Source organism: Protopterus annectens, chromosome 13.part0 (assembly GCF_019279795.1).
Source record: "Protopterus annectens isolate FY-2018-M chromosome 13.part0, PAN1.0, whole genome shotgun sequence".
In the NCBI taxonomy this organism is placed as follows: Eukaryota; Metazoa; Chordata; order Ceratodontiformes; family Protopteridae; genus Protopterus; species Protopterus annectens.
The window spans coordinates 111,103,493-111,129,380 of NC_056747.1; the positions used below are offsets into that span (position 1 = coordinate 111,103,493).

Genomic DNA, 25,888 nt, shown 5'->3' on the forward strand with positions numbered 1-25,888 from the left:
TCTTCAAGTGGTTAAAACTTTCTCATATGATGTTAAGAATGACATTTGGTGTTGATAGATGTGCAAAAGCAACATTTAAAGCAGGGAAGTTGTAGTACCAATAAATTATCAGTCTGGGATGGGAATGTGATACAAAGGAACTTAAACAGGAAGGAGTGCATGCATATTTGGAAATTGATGAAGGATCGGCAATAAAACATGAATAAATGCAAATAAAAACTCAGTAAAGAATACCTCAGAAGACTAAAATTAATTTTGAAAACAGCCCTGACATCTCGGAAAATGTCCAAGCTATAAACCAATTTGCCCTCTCTGTTTAACTTACTGTTTTGGTGTGATCGACTGGCCCCGAAAGGTATTTGATCAGTTAGACAGAAATACAAGAAAAATGCTTCATGCCTGTCAAATAATATATAAAAATCAGTGTATACCAAGATTATATATCCCTCTCTCTAAAGGAGATATAGGCCTCCTTGAATTTCATTACACATATAGATCTGCAGTTGTGAGACTGCATATATATCTGCTGATTCCATCAGATCCAAATATAGTGAAAGTTTTAAAACGTGAGGAGAAGTCATCTAAGGTGACCTCTCTGCTTAATTAAGCAAAAGCATTCAGGTGGCAAATGGGAATAGAAATCATAGTGGAAGTAGATAAAAATCAGGCAGCAACTGAATGCGCCAAAAACAAAAGAATGAATAGGAGAAGGATCAGATGATGAAAAGGAAAAGAATGTGGAAAAGCCATGAATATAGTGACAAGTGTAGAGATCTCCATGAACAACCTCATGCTGGTCAGGATCTGATGCAGAGGTTAGTTGAAACCAGCAGATGAAAGGCTGATAATAGCAGCACAGGACAGTAGACTTGCTTACATTTTGGTTTACAAAGGAGAAACATATAGATATAGATTCTGTAAGAAAATAATTGAAAATAGTTGCACACCTTGTTGCTAAGTGAGATATACTCATGGCAAAGGGCCTTTACACAGAAAGGCTCAATAACGTGGCAAGATTGTGCAAACATTACGGTATTGAAGTGTCTGTGAAGTACTGGAAATATGAACCACAAAGCATTATACAGAATCATAAAGTGTACATCACGTGGGATCACCCATTACCAACAATTCAAAAAATAGATGAGAGAAAATCAGATATAGTAGTTAATGAAAAAAAGACAAAAGTAGCATGGATCATTGAAATTGCTACACTAAGTGATTGTATTGTCTTGTGTACAGAGAGACACACAGTCATAAAATATCAGAATTTGCTGGCAGAAACGAAGGCATTGTGGAAGAAGAATACCTAGACAGTTTCAATAGCAGTGAAAACAGTGGGTCTAATAAAAAAGAATTTGCAGTCTTATTTAGTTATGCTACCAGTATATGTAACTCCATATGAATTACATCAGGAGTCAGTTCTGGGCACATTGTGGGTGCTGAGAAGAGCACTTTTGACTAACAAAGACTGAAACTATACTAAGCTTATGAACTTTAATTATATTCTGACTTAGGAATGAGGCCCATTCCTTTTAAAGTATTAGAAACCCTAAAGATTTGGAGAAATTAAACCTTGAGAAGTAAAAAAGTGTATTTACATCTATAATTAAATAGGTACTAGGTGGCCACACCAGGTTGCAGCCATCTATGCATCTGAATGAGGAAGTAGGCATAGGCCTTGACTGAGAATATCTCTGCACTGAGCTACTCTAGCTCACAGGTAAGATTTCTCCAAGGATTAGGGCTCTACTGTGAATCCCAGAGTTTCACTAGTATAATCTATATAAGCAGTGGCCAGTTAAGGAGAAGAGGCTACTATCCATGCATGTATCTGAAAGTAGGAATCCGATAGTACAGTAGTATTGACTCCAGTGTCACATGACTGACTCTCATATGGTTCAGCCTTGGAAAGAGCTGCATATTTGAGAGTTGACATTCAGGACCTGATGCTGAACTCTGAGGCAAGCATCTTGACTTTACCAAATCAGTCTAATAGAAGAGGGACATGCATCATCTTCTGTTTTTTTACACAAACATTAGTGTTCTTAACAGTAAGGACTACCTTGTGGCTTGCAGAGCAGTCCAGTACTTGTAGACTGAATGGGTGAGTTTCATACTGTCAGGTTCCTGCCTCCATTGAATAGCAGAGGACAAAAATTGTTTAAATAGCACTTTCTGTTGATAAAGTACATCTGACTGGTAGGGCAGTCATTTACAGAGAGAATAGGCAGTGGCACTTAAGGATACCCTGCAGCGAGAGATTTACTGATTGTTGGACTACAGTCTCTTAGTAACAGATTCTGGTAGACTGTATCAACTTCAATTAACACGTACCAGGTCAAGTGGAATACGGCTGCACTATCAGCTAAAATGCATATCACACTCACTGCATCTAACAGCATGTGTGCCTCAATGCATATTTTGACATTGTACCTACTATATAGCAAATGTTTCTTTTTTTCTTGCAAAATCTTAACTGGGTCTGGTCCTGGATAACGTGTGCTTCCTTGTTTTCCTTTAAAACTGGAAGGTACAGATCACACAGCTAGCAGTTATTTGAAATGAAGAAGTATCATGTCCCTCTTTTGCTTAATATAAGGCAACAGCCTTTAAACAGAGCAGTAAAAAGGAACATCACAGGATCAGATAATTTCTCAGAATAATACCTGTCCTCTCAGAGCCAAGGACAACCATTCCCAAGCAGTGAAACAATTTGTTTTTCATTATATCTTGATCTTTTTTTTTTCAGTGTTAATGTTCCTGCCACTAACTGTACGAGTTTATCCTAATTTGGAATAACAGTATTAAAAAAAACAAAAACTGAAAACAAACTGCCACGTAGACTAGAATCCACATAGATCCAGAATTTATTAAGACAAATAATCCAAGGTAAGCGCTTTTGTTTGGTAGCTATCACCAAACTTCTTCAGACAAAGTAATAGAGCAAATACACTCCTAGTTATACTGCAAGAACACACCCTACCTCATTAATCAATTAAAATCAATTAAAAATGTTTTCCTAATTTCTCATACCCCTCAAAATGGGATGAAGGACTGCAACGCTAATGTGATTTTGCCTACAATCAAAATTTGTTGAGGACACAATGTGCATTATTTTATTTTTATTTATTTATTTATTTAACATTTGTTTACCGGGAAAGTCCGACTGGACACAGGTCATTTTTCAGCAGAGGCCTGGGGAGAAAAGCTCCATGAGTAACAATAAATTTTCATGCACACATTACAATAATCAATAAAGTATAAAGTAAACAAAATGTAGTATACATAAGAACATACAAATTTGTTACATCTTGACAACACAACCTGGGCTTTGAACATAGCTAGTACTATTTGTAGGTATGACTTATGTCAAGATATAAGGTTAAGACAGGTCAGTAGGAAAAAAAGGATTAAACACCAGGGGAGAAGTTGGATATGTTTTGGGTATACTGTGATGTATCAGAGCACTCATGAGGGGTTAGTACAGGAACATAGCCACTTATTTTGTAGATAAGCTTTAAGTGATGGCATGATTTCTGGCTGAGGTCACATTAGTAAGAAGAACGTTTACTGTGGTTGTCTCTCTATAGTGAATAAAAGCAAGAAAACTGATTTACTTCTGTTTTGATCACTAGTGGCATGTCATTTTATTTTTATTGCCGTGGCATCTTTTGATTTGTGTTAAAGGTCATCAGTAGCACAGGTTTTTACAGTACACTAGATGTTACTGTTGATGTGTACCCTGTTCTACACTTTTGTTGTCATCAGTAGCACAGGTTTTTAAGGTACACTAGATGTTACCGTTGATGTGTACCCTGTTCTACACTTTTGTTCAGCCTTAAAAATTGTAAGCCAAAGTCATGTTTTCTAGCTGAGGTTTGAAAGTACACGTTTGTGACTGATAGCACAAATAATGTAGTTAGAACCAGGTTTAAAATTTTTGCTAATAGTGTAGTGATTTATGTGATTGCTTTGTTTTCAACTGCCTACATATTACTGATAATGTGAGAAATACCAGAAGGAAGTAATGCAACATTTTACTAAAAAACCCAAACTGGTGCGTAATAAAACTGCAGTAACCTAAGAGTAAAGTAAAAAAAATAAGAAGAAAACATTTTAGTTGCTCTCTCACTTTAGGTTAACACATTGCATTCTGCAAGCATTTTAATGGTTTCTTATCCTTTTAAAACAGTTCTTCCTTATTGTTTTTAAAAGATTTCAGAATTGTGATACTTCTTATTTTACAGCAAACACATATAGGTTCATAGGTTGGTACTAGGCTATCAGCCCTAGGGCCTGTACAAGCCTAGCCATAACAATTCCGTGGATATTTCTTCCCACAATATTTACTTTCCTGGAATGGTTAAACATTTTGCTGTTTTTTTTTTTTTTTGCTCAGGCTGAGTTATATGAGGTCGTAAATGATGTATACAAGATTATTATTCCCATTCTGGAAGCCAGTCGAAACATTCAGAAACTTTCCGATATTTATGGGAAACTTCAGAGTACCCTTAATGTGATTATCAGCAAGGTGAGTATAACATTAAAACATTTGCCCGTTAACATTTCTTTACTATCATTTGTTGTATAGGTAGGCAAGCGTGTGTGTGTGTGTGTGTGTGTGTGTGTGTGTGTGTGTGTGTGTGTGTAAATATATATCTTGCAAGGCTAATGCCTGCTACTTAGCAACCAAAAGGTAGAAATAAATTTGAAATTCCAAAGATGCAGTTTCAAATTGCAAAGATGCAATTCTTTGACGGATCATTGTAAAATGGCATTGTCTGGTAAAAAATGTTACTACTGTGCTATGTCCATGGGTGATGCTGGACTGATGCAGAAAAAAACACATTGTTATATAAGTCACTAACACCACATCTTAAAAACAGAAAAAGAGCAAATTAACACTATGACCCATGGGCTTAATATCCATACATCAAGTTGTGGCTGACCTCTAGCAAGACTCCATGAACAACCTCCACCATCCATGGAGTTTACTAAGCAGGGGTGGGAGGGGCAGGGAGCGGGGCAGACGTACATTGCCAGGTCTGTTTTCCACATCACACACACACCCTGCACTCTTACTCACAGAGAATTTAGAGTCACTATTCAACCTCCTGGCTTAGTATACAGAAACTCTAAAAGGTATACTGTATTTGATATGCTTTTGCATTTCACAACCTCTAGACAAGTTGCTTACCCTTTGTGAAGTTTCTGATTTTCTCTGAAAATTGGTGCTTTATGCCCATTGGACTTAGCAAAGAAGTGGAAACAAAATGTTGATGGCAGTGGAAATTTTGAATGACATACCAAAAGGGATGTTTGGAATGCAGTCAGTTTGCCAAGCAGTATTTAAGCAAATACCATGTATGCAAGTAAAAACACTGAAAACCACTTTCAGCAGTCATTGAAGCTATAGTTTTTCCTATTGCTGTATGACTAGGGAGCTGATATATATATATATATATATATATATATATATATATATATATATATATATATATATATATATATATATATATATATGTGTGTGTGTGTGTATGTATGTATAGGTGACCTCACCCCACTTAGAGCAGTAGGGCTTAACTGTGTTTACTTGTTCACTGAAAATGGTTTTGCAGCACTCTTATTGACATTTGATGAATCAACATGAATCCTTGAGGTCATGTGCTTCAAAGTGATGAAATGGCAGCTCTGTTTTTGTCATTAGTTACAAAAAGTAGATTACAAAACTGCATTTTTTTTTGTAATCACAAAACTGGATGATTTTTTGTAATATTTAACTTTGTCGAATCGGTCTGTTTTGCCAGCCAACACTTCAACAAATTTGAAATCAATCATAGGGGAAGCCTATAGATATATATCTATGTATCTATCTATCTACCTATCTATCTATCTATATGGATGGACACACACACACACACACACACACACACACACACACACACACACACACACACACACACACACACACACACACAGTGTTGCAACAGGTAGCATTGTCACCTCACAGCAAGAGATTCTGTGGTTCATTTCTCAGCTGGAGTGCTTTGTGTGGAGCCTGGATGTCATCCCTGTGTTTGTGTGAGTTTTCTTTGGGTAACATGCAGTGTGGATTGGACACACTAAATTAGTGCATGTCAGTGTGTTTAGTGTGGCAGGACGACTGCAGGGATAACCACCCTAGTGATGTGAACATCGGTTCTGGATAATAGTTGCTGTTAATGTGAAACTCTGACTCCGTGTTTAAGAATAGAAAAAAAAAACAGTTGTTGATGTATGTCTATGTATGTACATGTGATACTTTTACCTGGCAGTTTCCCTTAATATTGGCGGTTTTTTTGAAGACCTCTCCTGTCTTTCACATTTCATTATCTTCTTCCAGTTCTTTGCACGGCAGTTTCCCTTAATATTGGCGGTCTTTTTGAAGACCTCTCCTGACTTTCACATTCCATTATCATCTTCCAGTTCTTTGCAGGGCAGTTTCCCTTAATATTGGCGGTCTTTTTGAAGACCTCTCCTGTCTTTCACATTCCATTATCATCTTCCAGTTCTTTGCACGGCAGTTTCCCTTAATATTGGCAGTCTTTTTGAAGACCTCTCCTGACTTTCACATTCCATTATCTTATTCCAGTTCTTTGCACGGCAGTTTCTGTTAATATTGGCGGTCTTTTTGAAGACCTCTCCTGTCTTTCACATTCCATTATCTTCTTCCAGTTCTTTGCACTACTCATTCACATGTTCAGCTTTAACTTTCTTGCTTTTCTGAACTCTGCCTTGTTTGACATATGTTCCCCTATTTCCATTGACTTTTGCTGTCCTTTCCACAATCAGTTTTAAAGCCTTCATAGAAAGGAATTTTGCCTTCTTAATCCTCTTTTTATTTGGAATATTTTTTTGTTCCTTTTCAACTTCTGTCCAAATTTTTTCAGGTACGCTATCCACTAGGTCTGATTTCTTGCATCTATTGTTCACCTCCTGTGCATATTAATTTGGAATAATAATGACTTTGTTTTAGTTGGCTGGAAGGCTTTTCTTTTCTTTAATTTTAAACTTAAGTTCATATGTTATTACTCCGGATTTAGTCAGGTAGTATATTTATAGCCTAGCCCCTGCAATGCACACTATTTACTAGTCCTTTCTACGAGTGCTTGTGGGGTGAGACTAGAAGTGTATTTTTGGTTACCCATCTGTTTGTCTAGGTTCGATTTGAAAAGAGTGACAGAACTACTTTCTTTAATTTCAATAGGTAAGTGTGTTACAAAGTGAGGTATCTATCATGCCAGCCAATTCTGTTTCTGTTTTGGGGAAGGATAGAAATTTTGTATGGTTGATCATGGTGTTGTTGATTTGTGAACATGAAGGAAGTCACTGAGGACAGGATATTGAGGATAAGAAAGAAATTATGTATTGTTACTATTATGTAAAAAGCCCAGAATTTCCAGACACAAGATATACAAAACAATTAAGAGAGAAATTAGAGGAAATTGCAGGAAAAACTGTCAGAAGCTTCAAATAAAGATTTTCATTCATTAATACAACATATTTTTGAAAAACAGTATATAGATCAAGAAACTTTGATCTGTTTGGAAAAAGAAGCATCTGAGGAAGTATGAAAATATAAACAACAAAACCTAGAGATATTTGAAAAATATAAAAAAGAAATATGGACATGGGAAAGAAAGAGAGCTTTGATATGGTGCAATATTTATGCAAAGGAGAAAGCCAAGTTAAGTAATATAGAGAAGGCAGTCTCAAAGATATTCGAAGAGAAATACAGGCAAAGACATCCAGATATGGAAAATTTCACAATAAACAAATTAACATCACAAAGATGTAATCTGGAAAAGAAGATTAGCAAAGCAGAAGTTAAAGAAATAGAAGTTGAAGTTATGGAGTGCCTGCAAAGTGAAGGATTTAATGTAGAAGGTCTAAAACAGACTGCATCACAGTATGATGGAGTGAGTCCCCAGAATAAGGAAAAGCAAGAAGATCAGGAGACATGAAGAAGAAATATGGACATCGGAAAGGAAAAGAGATTTAATATGGTGTAATATTTATGCAAAGGAGAAAGCAAAACTAGCCAATAATAACAAAAAAAAAAACAAAGAAACACACCAAGCCAGCAGGAATTATGGTTAGTGCTTTCATTTACTTCATAAGCAAACTTCATCAGACAACAGTTAACAACAACAAACCATTTAAATATCCCTCCAAAAACACTCTAATTAAAACATTAATTACATACTCAAATTGTCCTTAAAGGAGCATACACACAAAACTATTTGTGCTACATAAAAATCAGTACCTAAACATCAAAATATATACAGCAAGTTAAAATACATCTATAAATTGAATTAATGATCATCTAAAACATGATTTCAATTTTAACATACATTTTATAGATAAATTATTTGGCAATTGACATTTAATGCACATTCCCTTCCTGGGCTGAATGTGAGTGTTTTTGGAGGGATATTTAAATGATTTGTTGTTGTTAACTGTTGTCTGATGAAGTTTGCTTATGAAGTAAATGAAAGCGCTAACCATAATTCCTGCTGGCTTGGTGTGTTTCTTTGTTTTTTTTTTTTTTTTTTTTTTTGTTATTACTAGTTTGTGTTCTTTTTTGGTTTAAAACTAACCACCAGAAAAAGAGCAGCTCCAAAGATATTTGAAGAGAAATACAGGCAAAGTAATCCGGATATGGAAAACGTTACAATACAAAAAATAAGAAAACTAAGAGGAAAAGTAGAAAAAGAGATTAGTAATGCAGAAGTCAAAGAAATAGAAATTGAGGTTATGGAGCAGCTGCAAACAGAAGGATTCAGTGTAGAAAATTGAGTGAAGAAAGCACCACAACAGGGTAGAGCAGTAGATATCCAAATTAAGGGGAAACCAGTGGAACAGGAAGCATTTGGTCAGGTGCATATCGAGATATTTTGGAGCCTTCCTCAGGAAACCAGTAAAAACTAGACAGCAAGGAAAGGAACAGGAAACTTTGATGCAGTCTGTGTTGAGGAGTGATAGGCCAGTGAGTTCCCATATAACAGAGCAACAGATGACACAGGATGAAATTGAAGAGAATGTGCCGCAGGAAGATGCTATAGAACTTTCTATAGAATGCCCGCAGGAAATGGAAAACAAGGGATGTGCCCTCAGTTTGGAAGAAAATTAGCTAAGAGAAGAGTTGCTTGATTTAATGGACATGGATAGATATATTAAGATCAATGAGAGAAATAGACTGCAGAAGGTCAATAAAACCCAAAAAGTAAGACGTCTGATAAAACAAATGAATGCAGTAATTAGGACTGTCCATAGAGATCCATGTGATATAACAGAAGTAAACAGGATATACTATAGTGCTGCTAAATTAATAACTGATAAAGTTCTACCACATTATCACAGAGCGGTGAGGGAAAGGAAGGGGAGAAATTGAATACCATCATGGAAGTATCGAATAGTGAAAACTATAAAGCAATTAAGATAAGAAGTGTCACTGTTAGAAGATTATAGAAGAGGGAATGGATCAACAAAAATACTACGAAAGATAGATGTGATTAAAGCAATGCACAGTATTAAAACAGACCAGGATCTATCATGCACTATCACAAATAATAAACTAAAAATTTCAGCACAGGCAGAAAAACTTAGAGGGTACACAGATAAATATAAGGGAAAAGTACAAAATAAGCAATTTATTGATGATCCAAAAAAGTTTTATAGAGAATTGGGAAATAAGGTAAAAGGAATTGAAAGATTTCCAAAAAAAGAGGAAGCAGATACATTTTGGAGAAGTATCTATGAAGATTAAGTGGAACATAACAAAGATGCTAAATGGATAGAAGAAGTAAACGAAAGAATAACAAGTTTAAAAGTACAGGATATAAAATGGGATGAAATAACAGCCAGAGAGATTGAAACAAAGTTAAGAAAATCCTCTAACTGGAAAACCCCAGGCCCATATGCAGTACTTAACTTTTGGTTAAAAGTATTAACATCTTTGCACGAGGATTTAGCCATGAGTAAGAACTATTTATATGGGCACCCCAAACAGACACCACACTGGCTAACAACAGGCAAAACAATGCTCTTACTTAAGAGTGAACCTGCAAGTAGCCTAAAAATTATAGACCAGTAACTTGTCTTCCGAAAACGTATAAACTATACACGGGAATTGGCGTCAGCAGAGTTTATAGTCATTTAGAAGAAAACTCAATTATGGCAGTAGAACAAAGAGACAATAAAAGAAAGTCATATGGAACAAAGGATCATTTGTTGTTAAATAAAATTATAGAGGCGAACTGTAAAAAGGGGAAGAATCTAAGTATGCATAGATTGACTACAAAACAGCATTTGATAGTATCCCACATTCATGGATAAAAGAGTGCTTAAAAGTGTATAATATACACCCAACACTGATTGACTACATTACAGTAACCATGAAACAGTGGCAGACTGCTTTGTAATTAAGCCATGATAAAGGACAGATTATTATCCCAGGGATAAAAGTTCAAAGGGGGATATTCCAGGGTGACTCTCTGTCACTGTTGCTATTCTGCCCTGCCATTAATCCACTAAGCTGTTTACTTAACACCTCTAGGCCATGGCTATAATTTGGCTTCTAGAAAACAACAAAGTCTAATGACTTCTCGTCGCCGATGATATAAAACTTTATAGCTCATCAGATGAGGAGCTGAAAGCACAGCTGCAGGTTGTCAAAACTTTTTCAGATGATATTAGAATGTCATTTGGTCTTGATAAATGTGCAAAAGCAACCTTTAAAACGGGAAAACTGCAGCACCAGGAAAACATCAGTTTGGGACAAGAATGTGATATAAAAGAACTTGAGCAAGTAGGAGTGTATAAATATGTGGGAATTGATGAAGGATCAGCAATAAAACATGAACAAATGCGAATAAAACTCAGTAAGGAATACTTTAGAAGACTTAAATTAATCCTGAGAAGAGCAGTGACATCTAGGAACAAGATCCAAGCTATAAATCAATTTGCTTTTCTTGTTCTAACATACAGTTTTGGAGTGATTGACTGGCTCCAAAAAGTGTTGGATAGATTAGATATTAAAACAAGAAGGATGCTTCATGCTCACCAAATGATTTATAAAAATCAGTGTATACTAAGATTATATATTCCCCATTCCGAAAGAGGGATGGGCCTCCTTGAAATTGATTACATGTATAGATCTGTAATCGTGGGACTCTACACATATCTACTGACCTCACAAGATCCAAATGTAGTGAAAGTTTTGAAACATGAGGAGAATAAATCTAAGATGACTTCTCTGCTTAGTTTAGCAGATGCATATCGACGTCAAGCAGGAATGGAAATCAAACCAGAAGTGGATAAAAAACAGGCAGCAACTGAATGTGCCAAAAAAACAAAAGAAAGAATATAAGGTGAAGGACCAGATGAGAAGGCAAGAAACGTGGAAAAAACATAAATATAGCTGCAAGTATAGAAAACTTCTGGAAGAGCCTCATGTTGATCAAAAATGAATGCAGGAATGGTCAAGGACAGGCAAATTCAAACCAAGAAATGAAAGGTTAATATTGGCAGACCAAGGCAGTGGACTACGTACATGCTGGTTTACAAAGTCCATTGAACATGTGGGAGAAACAGATAAATGTAGGTTTTGTAAAACCAAATTGAAACAGTTACACACATTTTTGCTGGTTGCGACACACTAATGGTAGAAGGACTGTATACTGAAAGGCATAATAATGTGATGAGACTGTTGCACTGGGGATTGTGCAAACATTATGGTATTGGAGTGGCTGAAAAACACTGAAAACGAGCCACAAAGCATCATAAAAATGATGAAGTCTATATCACATGGGATCACCCATTACCAACAGTTCAAAAGATAGATGCTAGAAAACCACATATAGTGATCCAAGATACGAAGACAAGAGTATCATTGATCATTGAGATCGCCACACCCAGTGACTCTTGCATACAGAGAGACACAAAGTCATAAGATATCAGGATCTGCAGGCAGAAACGAGAGCAATGTGGAAGAAAGATACCCAGACAGTTCCAATAGTAGTTGGAGCAATGGGTCTTATAAAAATGACTTTAAAATCATATTTAGATATATTACCCATGCATGTAACCCCATATGAATTCCAGAAGGAGTCATTACTGGGCACATTGTGGGTGCTGCAAATAGCACTTTTGGCTGACATCAAAGATTGAAACAGTACTAATTTCATGAACTTTAATCATACTTTGACTTAGGAATATGGTCCATTCCCATCATAGTATTAAAAACCCAAAAGGTTTGGAGAAATTAGAAAAGACAGGGTCATTTGAGGCCTTATAGACTAGGCTGAGGACAACCCTAAGATGTCTGTACATCACAGAAAAAAGAGATAGGACTTTAATGTGTTCAACACAGGTAATGAAATACAGGCCCTGGATTTTCGTTATGAAAAAACGGTGTCTTTCAGGATGGATCATGTGCCTGGAGAGTTACATGCCACTGCATTCAGATTATAGGTTTAATAATGTAGGAGTACCAAGATATAATAAGATATGCAGTCAAGGAGAATATAGTCTTGGTAAACTGCTGGGCAAAATACAAGGAATTCCTAATGACCATGGATACATGGTAGTCAAAGGAGAGCTCATTGTCAACAAATTTGCCCAGGTCTCTGACAGACGTGTCTATTTTAGCAGGGGTGCTGTTAAAGTCCTGCATTACCAGTGCTCCTGTTTAACTAATGGATACCGTACTACACTGTTACTAATGGATACCGTACTACACTGTTACTAATGGATACTGTACTACACTGTTACTAATGGATACTGAACTGCACTGTTACTAATGGATACCATACTGCACTGTTACTAATGGATACCGTACTACACTGTTACTAATGGATACTGTACTACACTGTTACTAATGGATACTGAACTGCACTGTTACTAATGGATACCGTACTGCACTGTTACTAATGGATACCGTTCTACACTGTTACTAATGGATACAGTACTGCACTGTTACTAATGGATACCGTACTACACTGATATTAATGGACACCGTACTACACTGTTACTAATGGACACCATACTGCACTTTTACTAATGGATACCATACTACACTGTTACTAATGGATACTGAACTGCACTGTTACTAATGGATACCGTACTACACTGTTACTAATGGATACCGTACTGCCCAGTTACTAATGGATACTGTTCTACACTGTTACTAATGGATACTGTTCTACACTGTTACTAATGGATACCGTACTGCACTGTTACTAATGGATACCGTTCTACACTGTTACTAATGGATACAGTACTGCACTGTTACTAATGGATACCGTACTACACTGTTATTAATGGACACCGTACTACACTGTTACTAATGGACACCATACTGCACTTTTACTAATGGATACCATACTACACTGTTACTAATGGATACTGAACTGCACTGTTACTAATGGATACCGTACTACACTGTTACTAATGGATACCGTCCTGCACTGTTACTAATGGATACCGTTCTACACTGTTACTAATGGATACCGTTCTACACTGTTACTAATGGATACAGTACTGCACTGTTACTAATGGATACCGTACTACACTGTTATTAATAGACACCGTACTACACTGTTACTAATGGACACCATACTGCACTTTTACTAATGGATACCATACTACACTGTTACTAATGGACACCATACTACACTGTTACTAATGGATACCGTACTGCACTGTTACTAATGGATACCGTACTACACTGTTGCTAATAGATACCGTACTGCACTATTTTTGCATTTCACTTGAAACCATGGTTGTGGTGTCATTTGTTTCGATGTGTTAATCCTTCTTTTAGAATCTGGGAGAGTTTATGATGGCTCCAATTTTGCAATCATCAGGAGACTTAGTCAGCCAAAGGTCATTCACATGAACTTTGATATCAGAAAAGTATCTTCCAAACAGGAGTGGCACCAGTATTAAACCATGGGGATTGTTGAAAACATTCCTTTTGGAGTATGGTGTACCCCAGTGTTAATTTTCTGGACTCTGTCTGTGAGATATTTTGCTATCCACTGGGTAATGTAAAGGTTTACACTTATTTGATACGCTTATCTGTTATGCCCCAGTGTGAGCTGGTGACAAAAAGGCTTTGGCTAGGTTGAGACAGACTTTTTGTATTAACTTGGCCTCATCTTAGGCTTCAATGACTTTCAAAGAAACTTATTAGATTTAACAGCCAAGAACTGATTTTGGCCAAAGGACTTCAGGCTACTCACTCTTTCTTCTTCCATACTGATTTATTCCACTGTCTTGCAGATAAGGTTTAGGAGGCTTATAGTTCTGTAGTTTCCTGGATAGTGGTGGGGCTTCCCTTGTGTAGAGGATTGACCATCACTGTCCTCCATGTCTGAGGCACAAAGCCAGATGAGAGGCTGAGGATGAAGAAATTATTGAGCAAGTCAATGAGACAGTGCTTCAAATTGGCAAGTAAGTACTTGGGCATGATATCAGACCATGGAGACAGTGCTTCAAACTGGCAAGGAAGCACCTGGGCATGTTATCTGACCCCTTGGATCTATTTCTTCACCACTAGAAGAGCCTTTAGACTAACTCAGGGGTGGCATTTGGGTAATCTGTAATGAGGTAATGTATGTAGGGGCTAGGTGGAGATGAGAGAGGAGTTTAAATTTATCTGCTAATCTATCAGTTGTCTGTTCATAGGCTGAGAGTGTTGTTAACTATCAGCTACAGGCAGTACTCGGCATTGCTTTTAAGGTTTTCTAAAATAGTTGAAAAGGACTTACTTAGCTTAGAAGATTTAACTTTGTTTCCAAGTTCTTCATTTAAATTTGAGGTACGGGTTCACAGATTCTTCCTAATGGAGAGGAGTTGTATTTTTTCTGTTGTTATAAACCCCCCTGACTAGGATCAGACATAAAAACTTCTCCAAAGCTGAGTACAGCCTCCTGAGGGATGGTATAAACAGCTTCACTGACCCCCCCCCCATAGGAACTGGCACCAATATCCAAAACTACACCAAAGCACTATACGAGCATTTATATAGATATATAGAATCAGGAATACCTGACAGGACTAAATCATCCTCCGCAAGGAAGAATAAACCTGCGTGGTGGACATCTGCAATAAATAAACTCTGTAACTAAAGGAGAAAATTGCTGTCCAAGACCAAGAAGGAGCAGGTGCCCAATTGCAAGCAATGTCTCCTTAGCCAGAACAAGCAAATAAGAGCACTAGTGAAATTCTCCAAAGCAAACTTTGGTCCAAATTGGCCACATCTGCTAGAGACAATCATAAGGCCTTCTTCACATATGTCCGCAACCTTAAAGGAAGCACCCAGATCTGTCCAGAACTGGTGGTCAAGGACACCATATATATAAAGATTGCTGAGATTACAGCTCAATCAAAGAGGTTTATTCCTCAGCTTGTCACTGCATTTGTTATATATTTATTTACTGATTGTTTGACATTTGTTTATCAAATAAGGCTGACTGGGCAATAACCTATTTTTAGTGGAGGTCTCGGGAGAAAACCTCGAATGTATTACATGTAAGCAAAACAAAAAACATAGAATATAATAAATATAAACCTTTGATGTGGACTGCCATTTATAACAAGTACAACACAAAACAAAAGTTGTAACAGTTGTCATTTATACAAGTATAATACCATACAATACAAAGTCACCATGAGAGAACTAAGATTAATTTGTTTAAAATTACAAGAGTTGAAGAAAGAAACAAAGAGAGCTGGAGGCAAAGTTGAGAATAACTAGGAACAATATATGAATTCAAGGAGATAAACAGTGATTAATTAAGAAAAGGATTATTAAATAAGTTGACAAAGAGTGTCAGAGATGAGAGAGCAAGTGGAAACTGGTTGTTTGGTAAAATAAGGAGCATGTACAGAACAGGAGAGAAAGTACATGTATAAATTTACTAAAGAAAGAGAGACTTACAAATCACAAATGAGGATATGCAATTTGGTAGCCTAACAATTGAGTTAGATTATCAGTGCTGGAACAGGAGAAGGTACTGAGGTAGGAGAGAAGGATAGTAAGTCAGAAAAAAATTAAAATTGGTGGTGGAAATGAAGGGAGGGAAAGGCTGCAAGGATGTGGGGTGAGAAATAAAAACTCTGGTTAGAAGATGAAGGTTGGGTGAAAGAGAAAGATGGGATTTTAGGATAGGACTAGCTAGGTGTGGACCATGAGGAAAGCCAGGACTTAGGAATGTTTTTTAAAGAGGTTTTTAGCATGTGGAGGTTGGGGGATGCCCTGATTGTTATAGGGATCAAAGTCTTGATGCATGTATTGAGGTGAGAACAGAACCTCTTGGCAAATGTGGCAGCGTCTGCACTTGAGAGCCTCTTCAAGTTATCATCTTGTTAAAATAATTTTGAGTTAGAGAAATCTCCCAAAATCGAAGGGTTTGTGAGTGGTTTGGACAGTATTCTAATGATAACCATTACATTCTTGTTTGACCTAAGTGGAGTTGGTGCAATTATAGATGCAGCGCACGATCCTGCTATATTTATGTAATGACCAAATCCAATATGTCTGATTCTCTAGTAGGCTAGTGTAATACCTGATCTAGTGAGTTTGCGTTGATAAGGTTTTGGAAGTGTTCATATTTATTTGCAGTATTGTAAACATTTCAGATTATTGATCGATAATTGAAATCTTCAGGAATAGTAGTTTGGGTTTCATAGTGAAGAATTCAAGCTGGTTTAGATATGCCTCATGAGTCATGGGTGTCAGACATGATGTTCTGTAGCTGCCAGTATGTGGTAAGGGGTCTTATTTACAGCTACTAAGATGCGAAGAAGTTCAAGGTAGTTATTAATCTATAGAAGTTTACAGATAAAAGATTAATTAGAGGAAGCAGGACACACTGCTAGTGGTTACAGTGGTTCCCTCTTTAGGGGATCTGAATGAGTGAAAAGAATTTAGCCTCAGTAGGGAAGATGTGTTATCACTGCAATGGAAGCATGTTGCAGTAATGATGCAGATATCAATATTTTCTGGGGTCAGGACATCTTCTAAAGTGGGCAGATTTTAATGAGGCTTCTAGCATTGAGCAGCACTAATTGTCTACTGCCCTGATTAGGTTTGGCTAAGCTGATAGATGGCCAGGTTTACTTTACGTATGATGACCTGAGTAGAAAGATGACGGCCATCTTTAGTGAATCAGGTAAGATTATTAACCATCACGATGCTTTGCTAGAGATAGCCTGCATCTGTCTCACCTGGGCTTCAGGCAAAGGCTCTTGCCTACCCTATAGTGCCTTTTTTAGGAAAAGTGATGAGGTTAAAACTACCAACATAAAAATTTTAACAAAACACACATTAAAGGTCATGCTGCTAAACGTTAGGAGTCTAAACATGAAACTGCATTCATTGCAAGCATTCTTAACCCTGGAAAATGCTGACCTCTGTGCAGTCACAGAAACCTGTTTCAAATCTGCGGAGTGCACCCGAGCCTTACCTGGTTACTCATCCTATCATACATTCAGACCCCCAAACTGTGGGCAGTAAAGCCAAAGGAGATGGAGTTTCAATATACATTAAAGACCTCCAGGCTGGTCAAACAGTATGATACACACGAGACACTCCAGGTGCAGTTAACCATTGACAAGACCCCTATTCAAATCATAGCAGGCTACAGGCCTCCAAATCTGACTCAAGATGCCCAATCTGCCTATTTAGACCTGTTCGAATCTATCAAGATTCAACCCTTTACCCTGATCCTGGGTGACATTAACTACCCAAACATTGATTGGAAGAACTACTCATGCCAGAACACAAATGCCCAGAGAGTCCTTGATTTTGTCAATGCAAATACCTTGGAACAGCTAGTCGATACCCTCACAAAAGGTGATAATATCTTGGACTTGGTATTAACCACCATGAGTAACCACTGTAGCATCCCTATAGTATCATCCTCCCTGGTAAGATCCGACCACAAAGTGGTCACCATCTCCCCCAACCCCCTCACTAGGGTCAGACATAAAAACTTCTCCAAAGCTGATTACAGCCTCCTAAGGAATGGTATAAACAGCTTCACTGACCCCCCCCCCCATAGGAACTGGCACCAATATTCAAAACTACACCATAGCACTATACGAGCATTTATATAGCTGCATGAAATCAGGAATACCCGACAGGACTAAATCATCCTCCGCAAGGAAGACTTAACCTGTCTGGTGGACATCTGCAATAAATAAACTCTGTAACAAAAGGAGAAAATTGCTGTCCAAGACCAAGAAGGAGCAGGTGCCCAATTGGAAGCAATGTCTCCTTAGCCAGAATAAGCAGATAAGAGCACTAGTGAAATCCTCCAAAGCAAACTTCGAGTCCAAATTGGCCACATCTACTAGAGACAATCATAAGGCCTTCTTCACATATGTCTGCAACCTTAAAGGAAGCACCCAGATCTGTTCAGAATTGGCAGTCAAGGACACCACATATACAAATGTCATAGATATAGCAAACTTTCTGGCTGACAGATTCAGTGAAAACTTTACCCCTCTGTCCCCCCATCAGTAAATCAGAACATCCCCAGTACCTTCCAGCATCCCCTTATATCTAGGGAACAGGTCATCACTGCTCTCTCAAAGGCAGAAAATACAGCCTCCATGGAACTTGATAACATCCCAGGCTGCATCCTACGTGAACGCAGGCAGGAACCTGCATCACCATTAGGCACCCTGTTCAACCAAAGCCTGAGTACTGGCTTCATCCCAGCTGAGTGGAGGACAGCCAGTGTCATCCCTTTACATAAATGTGGAGTGTCGACCTATCCGGGAAATTATAGACCCATCAGTCTAACTAGCCTGATCTGCAAGGCCATGGAACGGACTATCATGGACCTCATTAACAAGGACATTGACAACCTCCAGACACTTGATCCCACATAGTTTGGCTTCATCAAGGGAGGTCATGTCTACTAAATTTGGTCGACTACTTTGAGACAGTCACCAAAGCCATGGATAAGGGGGAGACGGTGCACACCGCCTTCCTTGACCTAGCCAAAGCCTTTGACACTATTCCCCACTCGGACATAATAGATAAACTCTCTCAACAAGTCATCAATCCATATGTTACCAGATGGGTAGCAAACTGGCTCACTGATAGAACTCACGTAGTCTAAATAGGGGAAGCCACGTCAAGCAGTAGACCCATAACAAGCGACGTACCCCAGAGTTCAGTCTTGGAGCCTCTGTTATTTGGGATATACTTTTCTGAGGTGCAGGCCAAAACCAGTGGGCTATGGCTGACCAAGTTTGCAGATGACTGCAAACTGGGTGCTGTCATCAATTCCCCTAGTGATGTGGGCATCCTCCAAGAGGGTCTCACTCAGACAAATGACTGGTGCCAGAAACATGGCCTCAAGCTGAATACCAAAAAATGCATCATCATCCCCTTTGGGGAGAGTTACATCTCCACGAATTATCACATTAATAACAACATCATAAGCACTCAGTCAGTCATGAGGGATGTGGGCACCCAGGTTGATAGCAACCTGACTTTTGACCACCATGTTGGTTCCGTTGTATGGAAAGCCTTCTAGATGTCCCACCTCATCAGTAAGGATATCTCATCCAAGGACAAGGAGGTCATAACATCCCTGTATTCTTCCCTTATAATGCCCATTATTGAGTACAATGCCACTTTCGGCATGTACCTCACAAAGCACATGCAGCAGCTGGAGAGACCACAGAGGTTCCTCACTAGGAGAATACAGGACCTCAACATTTACCATACACAAACAAGCAACAAAGAAACCAACTATTAAAAATGTCCAAGAGGCAAGTGCTTACTCCAAAACAATCCTTTATATTAGCACTTTCGTCCACTTCTTTAAATGAACTTCTTCCCCACCTTGACAGGACTGCTGCATATCCCCAAGTCAAGCTCCATTCAAGTAACCCACATGTGTGGCCTCAACCTAGTCTGTGATATCAACAAGACATGTTGGCAGGACAGATTTGTGTCCCAAAGACTCCCCGATCTATGGAATAGACTCCCTCTCCACATCAAGCAGAGTACCTCTTTACCCCTTTTAAAGCACAACCTGGATAACTGGATGGGAAACAGAAAATATACCCCTGGGATTCCACCCATGTCCCTGCTGGACAGGGGCATCAGGTGCTGATTTGTCCAAACATGGGCTAAACTCTTGGCTTGGCTTATAAGGGCCTCAGGGCCAGTAGTCTAGTAATCTCCTATGATCTCCCTCCATGATGATACACGCTGGACACACTTTGAATGACATCAGTACCCAAGCCTATTGCTGAGGTTAATCATCTTCATTTTATTTCTGGTACCTTCTCCATGAATATAGTCAGTCTGTTTCTTAGATAAGAGACAAATATAAATTTGCGTAGGCTATATTATTTAGTTGTCTCTGTTGTAGAGAGTGTATGCAATATATTTAATATCATCTCTATGAACTACAACTTGTCAATTCTTTAACTACTGACAGGGTCACTTGGCTTGGGATCCAGAGTCTTCTACTCAGGAGGAGGACAGGCTAGAAATGGTGTGGGAATTATAGTGAGGGAGAGGCTTCAGAAGACTGTGAGGGATGTCATCAGAACTAGTGACAGAGTCATGGCAATCAGACTACAGTGTAAGGATAGGGCAGTATTCATAATCTCAGCCTATGCCCAAACAGCAGGGTTGTGATAGCAAGGAAAAGAGTGCATTCAGTTAGCAGTTATAAGGCCTTCTAGATCTTTCACAACAACATAAATTGCTGCTGAACATGGGTGGCCTGAATGCACATATCAGGGCACACAGAACAGGATATGAGGACTTCCTTGTCCACATAGGTGGAGCAACAGGAATAAAGTAGGAGAAGTCATTTTAGATTTCTGTCTGGCAAATGGTTTGATGGTGACCAACCCAATGGTTCAGTAAGAGAGAGAGTCACAAGATCGCGTACAAGATTGGCCAACATGCAACTCAGGTAGACTTCCATGGTAAGGAAAAGGCATTGGTGTAGAATCAGCAGTTGCAAATCATGCCCAATGAAACAGTCAGCCTGCAGCATAAACAACTGGTTGCCACTATCAGCTGCAGTGGTCAGACAAGGATCTAATGTCAACAGAGACTAGGCTGAAGACTTGGAAGTTAACAAGCGAGAAAGCACAAAAGTTTAAGGAATTACTCAGAGCTGTAGCACCTCATAAAGAAGAGGAAATAGGTGGAGTTGAAGAAGAATGGCAGCACCTCACAACAACATGTTTGAGGACTGCAGAACAGATACCTAGCTCAGCCACAAACCTGCAGAACAGGGATGTGACCAAGCCAGGAATGGAAATAAGGTGCATACAGAAAGATGGAAGTGGAATGCAGAAGTCCAGGAAGTCAACAAAAAGTAGTAGTGAAGGAAACTGTGACAGATGCAGGAAAAAACAGACCAAGCGAAGAATGAATACTGGTTGGCTAATAAAGAGGCTGAGAGAGGAGTTGCAGTAGCAAAGAACAAGGCATCAGAGGTACTCTACCAGCTTCTGTAAAGTAACTCATTAGATGGCACAACTATATCAGCTTGCAAGGCAAAGACAGAGACATAAAGAAGATAGTCAGACACCCTTTATAACAGATCGCATTAACAACTTACTCATCAGCCCACAGGAAATCAAAGGTTGATGGAAGGAGTACTTCCAGCAGTCTCTGAATGAAGAAAACCCCACAGAAGCTGTCCTGTCTCAGACATAGCCTATGATAAAAAAAAGAGTAGGAGCCCACCCTAGAAAGAAGTAAGATCAGCAGTAAGGAAAACAAAGTCACAATCATGTCACAGACGATATGAGCAAGATGCTGGACAAGTTGGGGAGAAATGGTTACTGAGGGTAGTCATAGCAGTATGGAGAGAAAGGCGTATCCCTGATGAATGGAGAATAAACATACTAGTGCCAGTATTCAAGAACAAACGAACAAAAAACTTCCTGCCACTGCTGAAGGTATCGAAGTAAAGAGAATAAACAAGCAGAAGTAGAACTTCGATATGGCACCATGGCAAACCAAAACTCTGTTAAAACAATTTTAATAAACAATAAAAACTAAAAACATAAAAAGAATGTGGAGATTCTATCTGATAAGCACTTTCGGCTTTTCAGCTTTCTTCAGATCGTAAGGTATGACTCCACTCAAGATAATTTAAAATGATAAATGCCCAATCACTTCTTAACTTTTCCACACACCCTTTTTCAAGACCAATCAGGTATACTGGCCAGAATACTAACTTGCCTTGTAGTGCTAAGCCATCATTGGATAAAACATAGCAACATGTTTCCAATTTCACTTAGTTGCCAATCAATTGAGCGAAGAGGGACAAGCCTCTCATCTGTAGCCAGTAACATTCCTGCTAGCTTTTAGTATAGGTTTCAATGGAGCTACACTGTTTAAGCCGGGTGTACGGTTTGCTCGCATATTCACAATCCAGTTTACTTCACGTAATTCTGTGCAATTGCAAACATCTCCTGCTCTGATAGTTTGAGCCACTACTTCAATAGCTTTAAACTTAAAATTATGCATGGGATTTTCATTAACATGTGCTGCCAATGCATTGTTTAATTCCACATTGGTTATATCCCTCAGATGTCTTAGTATTCAATCTTTAAATCTTTGGTCCGTTTTACCAATGTAGAAAGCATCGCATTGGCAGCAGGAAGCTAGGTAGACTAAATATAAGGTATTACAATCGGCATACACATTAAAAGTATATAACTTATTGGTAACTGGATGAATAAAAGTGTTGGCACTATCAATAGAGGCACAGGCTTTACATCTGTGACATTTAAAAGTACCTTTCCTTTCGGATCGTGGAGTCTGGGTAAAACCATCTTTGTTGCATAAGAAATCGAGGAGTGTCACCCACAATATTTCTGATTCTGTCATCAGTAGTCAAAACAGGCCAAAATCTCTTGATAACATCGCAAATTTGTGTGTTATCATTACTATACGTCAGTGTACATTTTATTCTCGGACTATTAGATCTAGTATTGTAAGTGACCGTTTCTGATGGAACATCTTTTACAGAAAAGTAAGGTTTGCCTTTACCTATCCGAAGGTCTCTGTGATTATTCTTCATGACCAAATTGGCATCTTTATAGCCTCTTGCTTTTAGATTACTATAAAGTTTTGTCCGTTCATCAACAAAATCCCTTTCTTCTGTACATAGCCTCGAAACACGTAGTACCTGATTCTCATAGATATTTTTAAAAATGTGACTAGGATGCATGCTTTGTCTATGTAAATAATGATTGTTCCAAGTCGATTTCCTAAAGGCATTCGTGCTTATTCCTTTCGTAGGGTGTAGATGAATATTCACATCTAGGAAATCAATTTCTTCAGTCGAGTATTTTGCTTTAAATTCCAAAAAATCGGTACTTTGATTGATGTAATTTATAAACAAGTTGAGTTGTTCAGTATTACCTTTCCATAAAATAAAGATGTCATCCACAAAGCAATGCCACATCATGGCTTTGTGGATGACATCTTTAGGACCCTTAGTAGCATCCTGCCTTCACCCAGAATGATACCACAGTATAAGGACAAAATGATTGACTTCAACAATTGGCTAAGCTTCTGGTGTCATTTAAAGGGGATCCAGTATTTGTCTGCCTGGGAAGACATGATTGACAAACCACGATGCTTTGCCAGAGATGGTCTGCCCCTGTCACCCCTGGGATTCAGGTTACTGGCTAAAGCTCTTGCCACTCCTATAGTGCCTTTTTTAGGCAAGGTTCAAAGGATAAAACCACCACTGTAACAGATACAAGCATGCAAAATCTGAAGGTAATGCTACTCAGTGCTAGAAGTCTAAACCTCAAAATGCACTCTCTCGAGGCACTCCTAAAAATGGAGAACATCGATATCTGTGCAGTAACTGAGACCTGGTTCAAGGCTCCAGAGAGCACCCCTGCAATACCAGGCTACAATTTTTGCCACACTTTTCGGCCACAAAACCAAGACTGAAACACTAAAGGTGGAGGAGTGTCCATATTCACCAAGGATATTCACACCTCCAGGCTAGTTGCCCAACACAATGCATCTGAAATTCTCCTGGTGCAACTAACACTAGGTAAGACTGCAATCCAAATTGTAGCTTGCTACAGATCCCCCACCATGCCCCAAGATTCTCACCATACCTTTCTAAACATACTGGAAAATATTAAGATACATCCAAACACCCTAATACTGGGTGATTTCAACTACCCTGCCATAAACTGGGAAAACTACTCGGGTACCAACTCCTTTTCCCAACGGTTCTTGGAATTCATAAATTCCAACGCCCTGGATCAACTAATCCATTGTCCCACCAGGGGCTCCAATATCCTAGACCTGGTCATTACCAACATGAGAGATAGATGCTCCACACCAGTGGTCACCCCCTCATTGGTCAGGTCTGACCATAAGCAAATCACCTTTGACATCCACATCCCAACCCCACCCCCCAGTAAGGAAACCTCCTTAAAAAACTTCTCCAAAGCCAACTTCATGCTACTGAAGTCAGAAGTGACAAACTTCACAACACCCGCACAGACGGGATCTGGAAGTTCGACTGCAGAATCCTACACTAAGGCACTGTATGAGCACATCCACTCGTGCATGAATCATGCCATCCCAAATAGAACCAAGATGCTCTTCTCCAAAAAAGGAAGCCAATCTGGTCGTCCCCTGCTATAAACAAACTAAACAACAGAAGGAAGAAATTGTTGCAGAAAAGAGGAAAATCCCAGGATGCAAAAAACTCGCTCACCAGCCTCAGTAAGAAGCTGAGATCCCTCATAAAATCCTCAAAAGCTAGTTACGAAAATAAAATTGCCAGATTCCAAAAAACAACCACAAGGCATTCTATAGTTATGTCAAGAATCTAAATGGCAATGTTCAGATCTGCTCTGAGCTACAACAGAATGGCATTAAATATACTGATCCCAAGGATATTGCAAATATCCTGGCAGATCGATTTAGTGACAACTTCACCCCCTAAAGGGCCCATCTCAATACCAAAAGATTGCCAAATTCCAATATTCACGGCCACATGGGTAGAAACCGCACTCTCCAAAGCTAAGAATACAGCATCCATGGGACCAGATGACATCCCAGGCTGTGTACTACATGAACTACAAAATGAACTGACACCTCACCTAAGTGTCATGTTTAATCATAGCCTCATTTCAGGCTTCGTTCCCACTGAGTGGTGCACAGCTACAGTTATCCCGCTCCACAAGGGAGGATCCACCTTGGATCCAGGAACTACCGTCCCATCAGTCTGACAAGCCTGATCTGCAAGGGCATGGAACGCATTATCATGGAACTTATAAACAAAGACATTGGCAACCTTCAAACACTGGACCCCACCCAGTTTGGGTTTGTGAAGGGCCAATCTTGTCTCCTGAATCTGATTGACTTCTTCAAATCAGTCTCCAGAGCTGTGGACGAGGGTAAGGTGGTCCACACAGCCTATCTGGACCTCGCCAAGGCCTTCGACACCATCCCCCACTCTGGAATCATAGATAAACTTACTAAGCTGGGCATAAATCTTTATGTCACTTGATGGGTTGCGAACTGGCTTACTGATAGAACCCAGACTGTAAAAGTAGCCGACTCCAAATCCAGCTCCAGACAAGTGACAAGTGGAGTACCTCAGGGTTCAGTCCTGGGACCACTCTTGTTTGGCATCTACTTCTCTGAAGTACAGGCCAACACTAAGGGACTCTGGCTAACAAAGTTTGCAGATGATTGCAAACTGGGAGCCATTATTGAATTCCCAAATTATGTGGATATTTTACAAAAGGGCCTTACAGAAACAGATGTCTGATGCCAGAGCCATGGGCTCAAGCTTAA

General features: G+C 38.9%; 1 protein-coding gene across 1 annotated transcript in view; it reads left to right on the forward strand.

The window, feature by feature from the left end:
• LOC122787839 (dedicator of cytokinesis protein 7-like) overlaps window positions 1-25,888 on the forward strand; it is a 4,057,077-nt gene that overhangs the window by 3,844,872 nt on the left and 186,317 nt on the right. Inside the window, exon 41 of the mRNA XM_044054755.1 lies at window positions 4,400-4,531. Within this exon, the coding sequence (XP_043910690.1) occupies window positions 4,400-4,531 (132 nt within the window). The remainder of the gene's footprint in view (window positions 1-4,399; window positions 4,532-25,888) is intronic.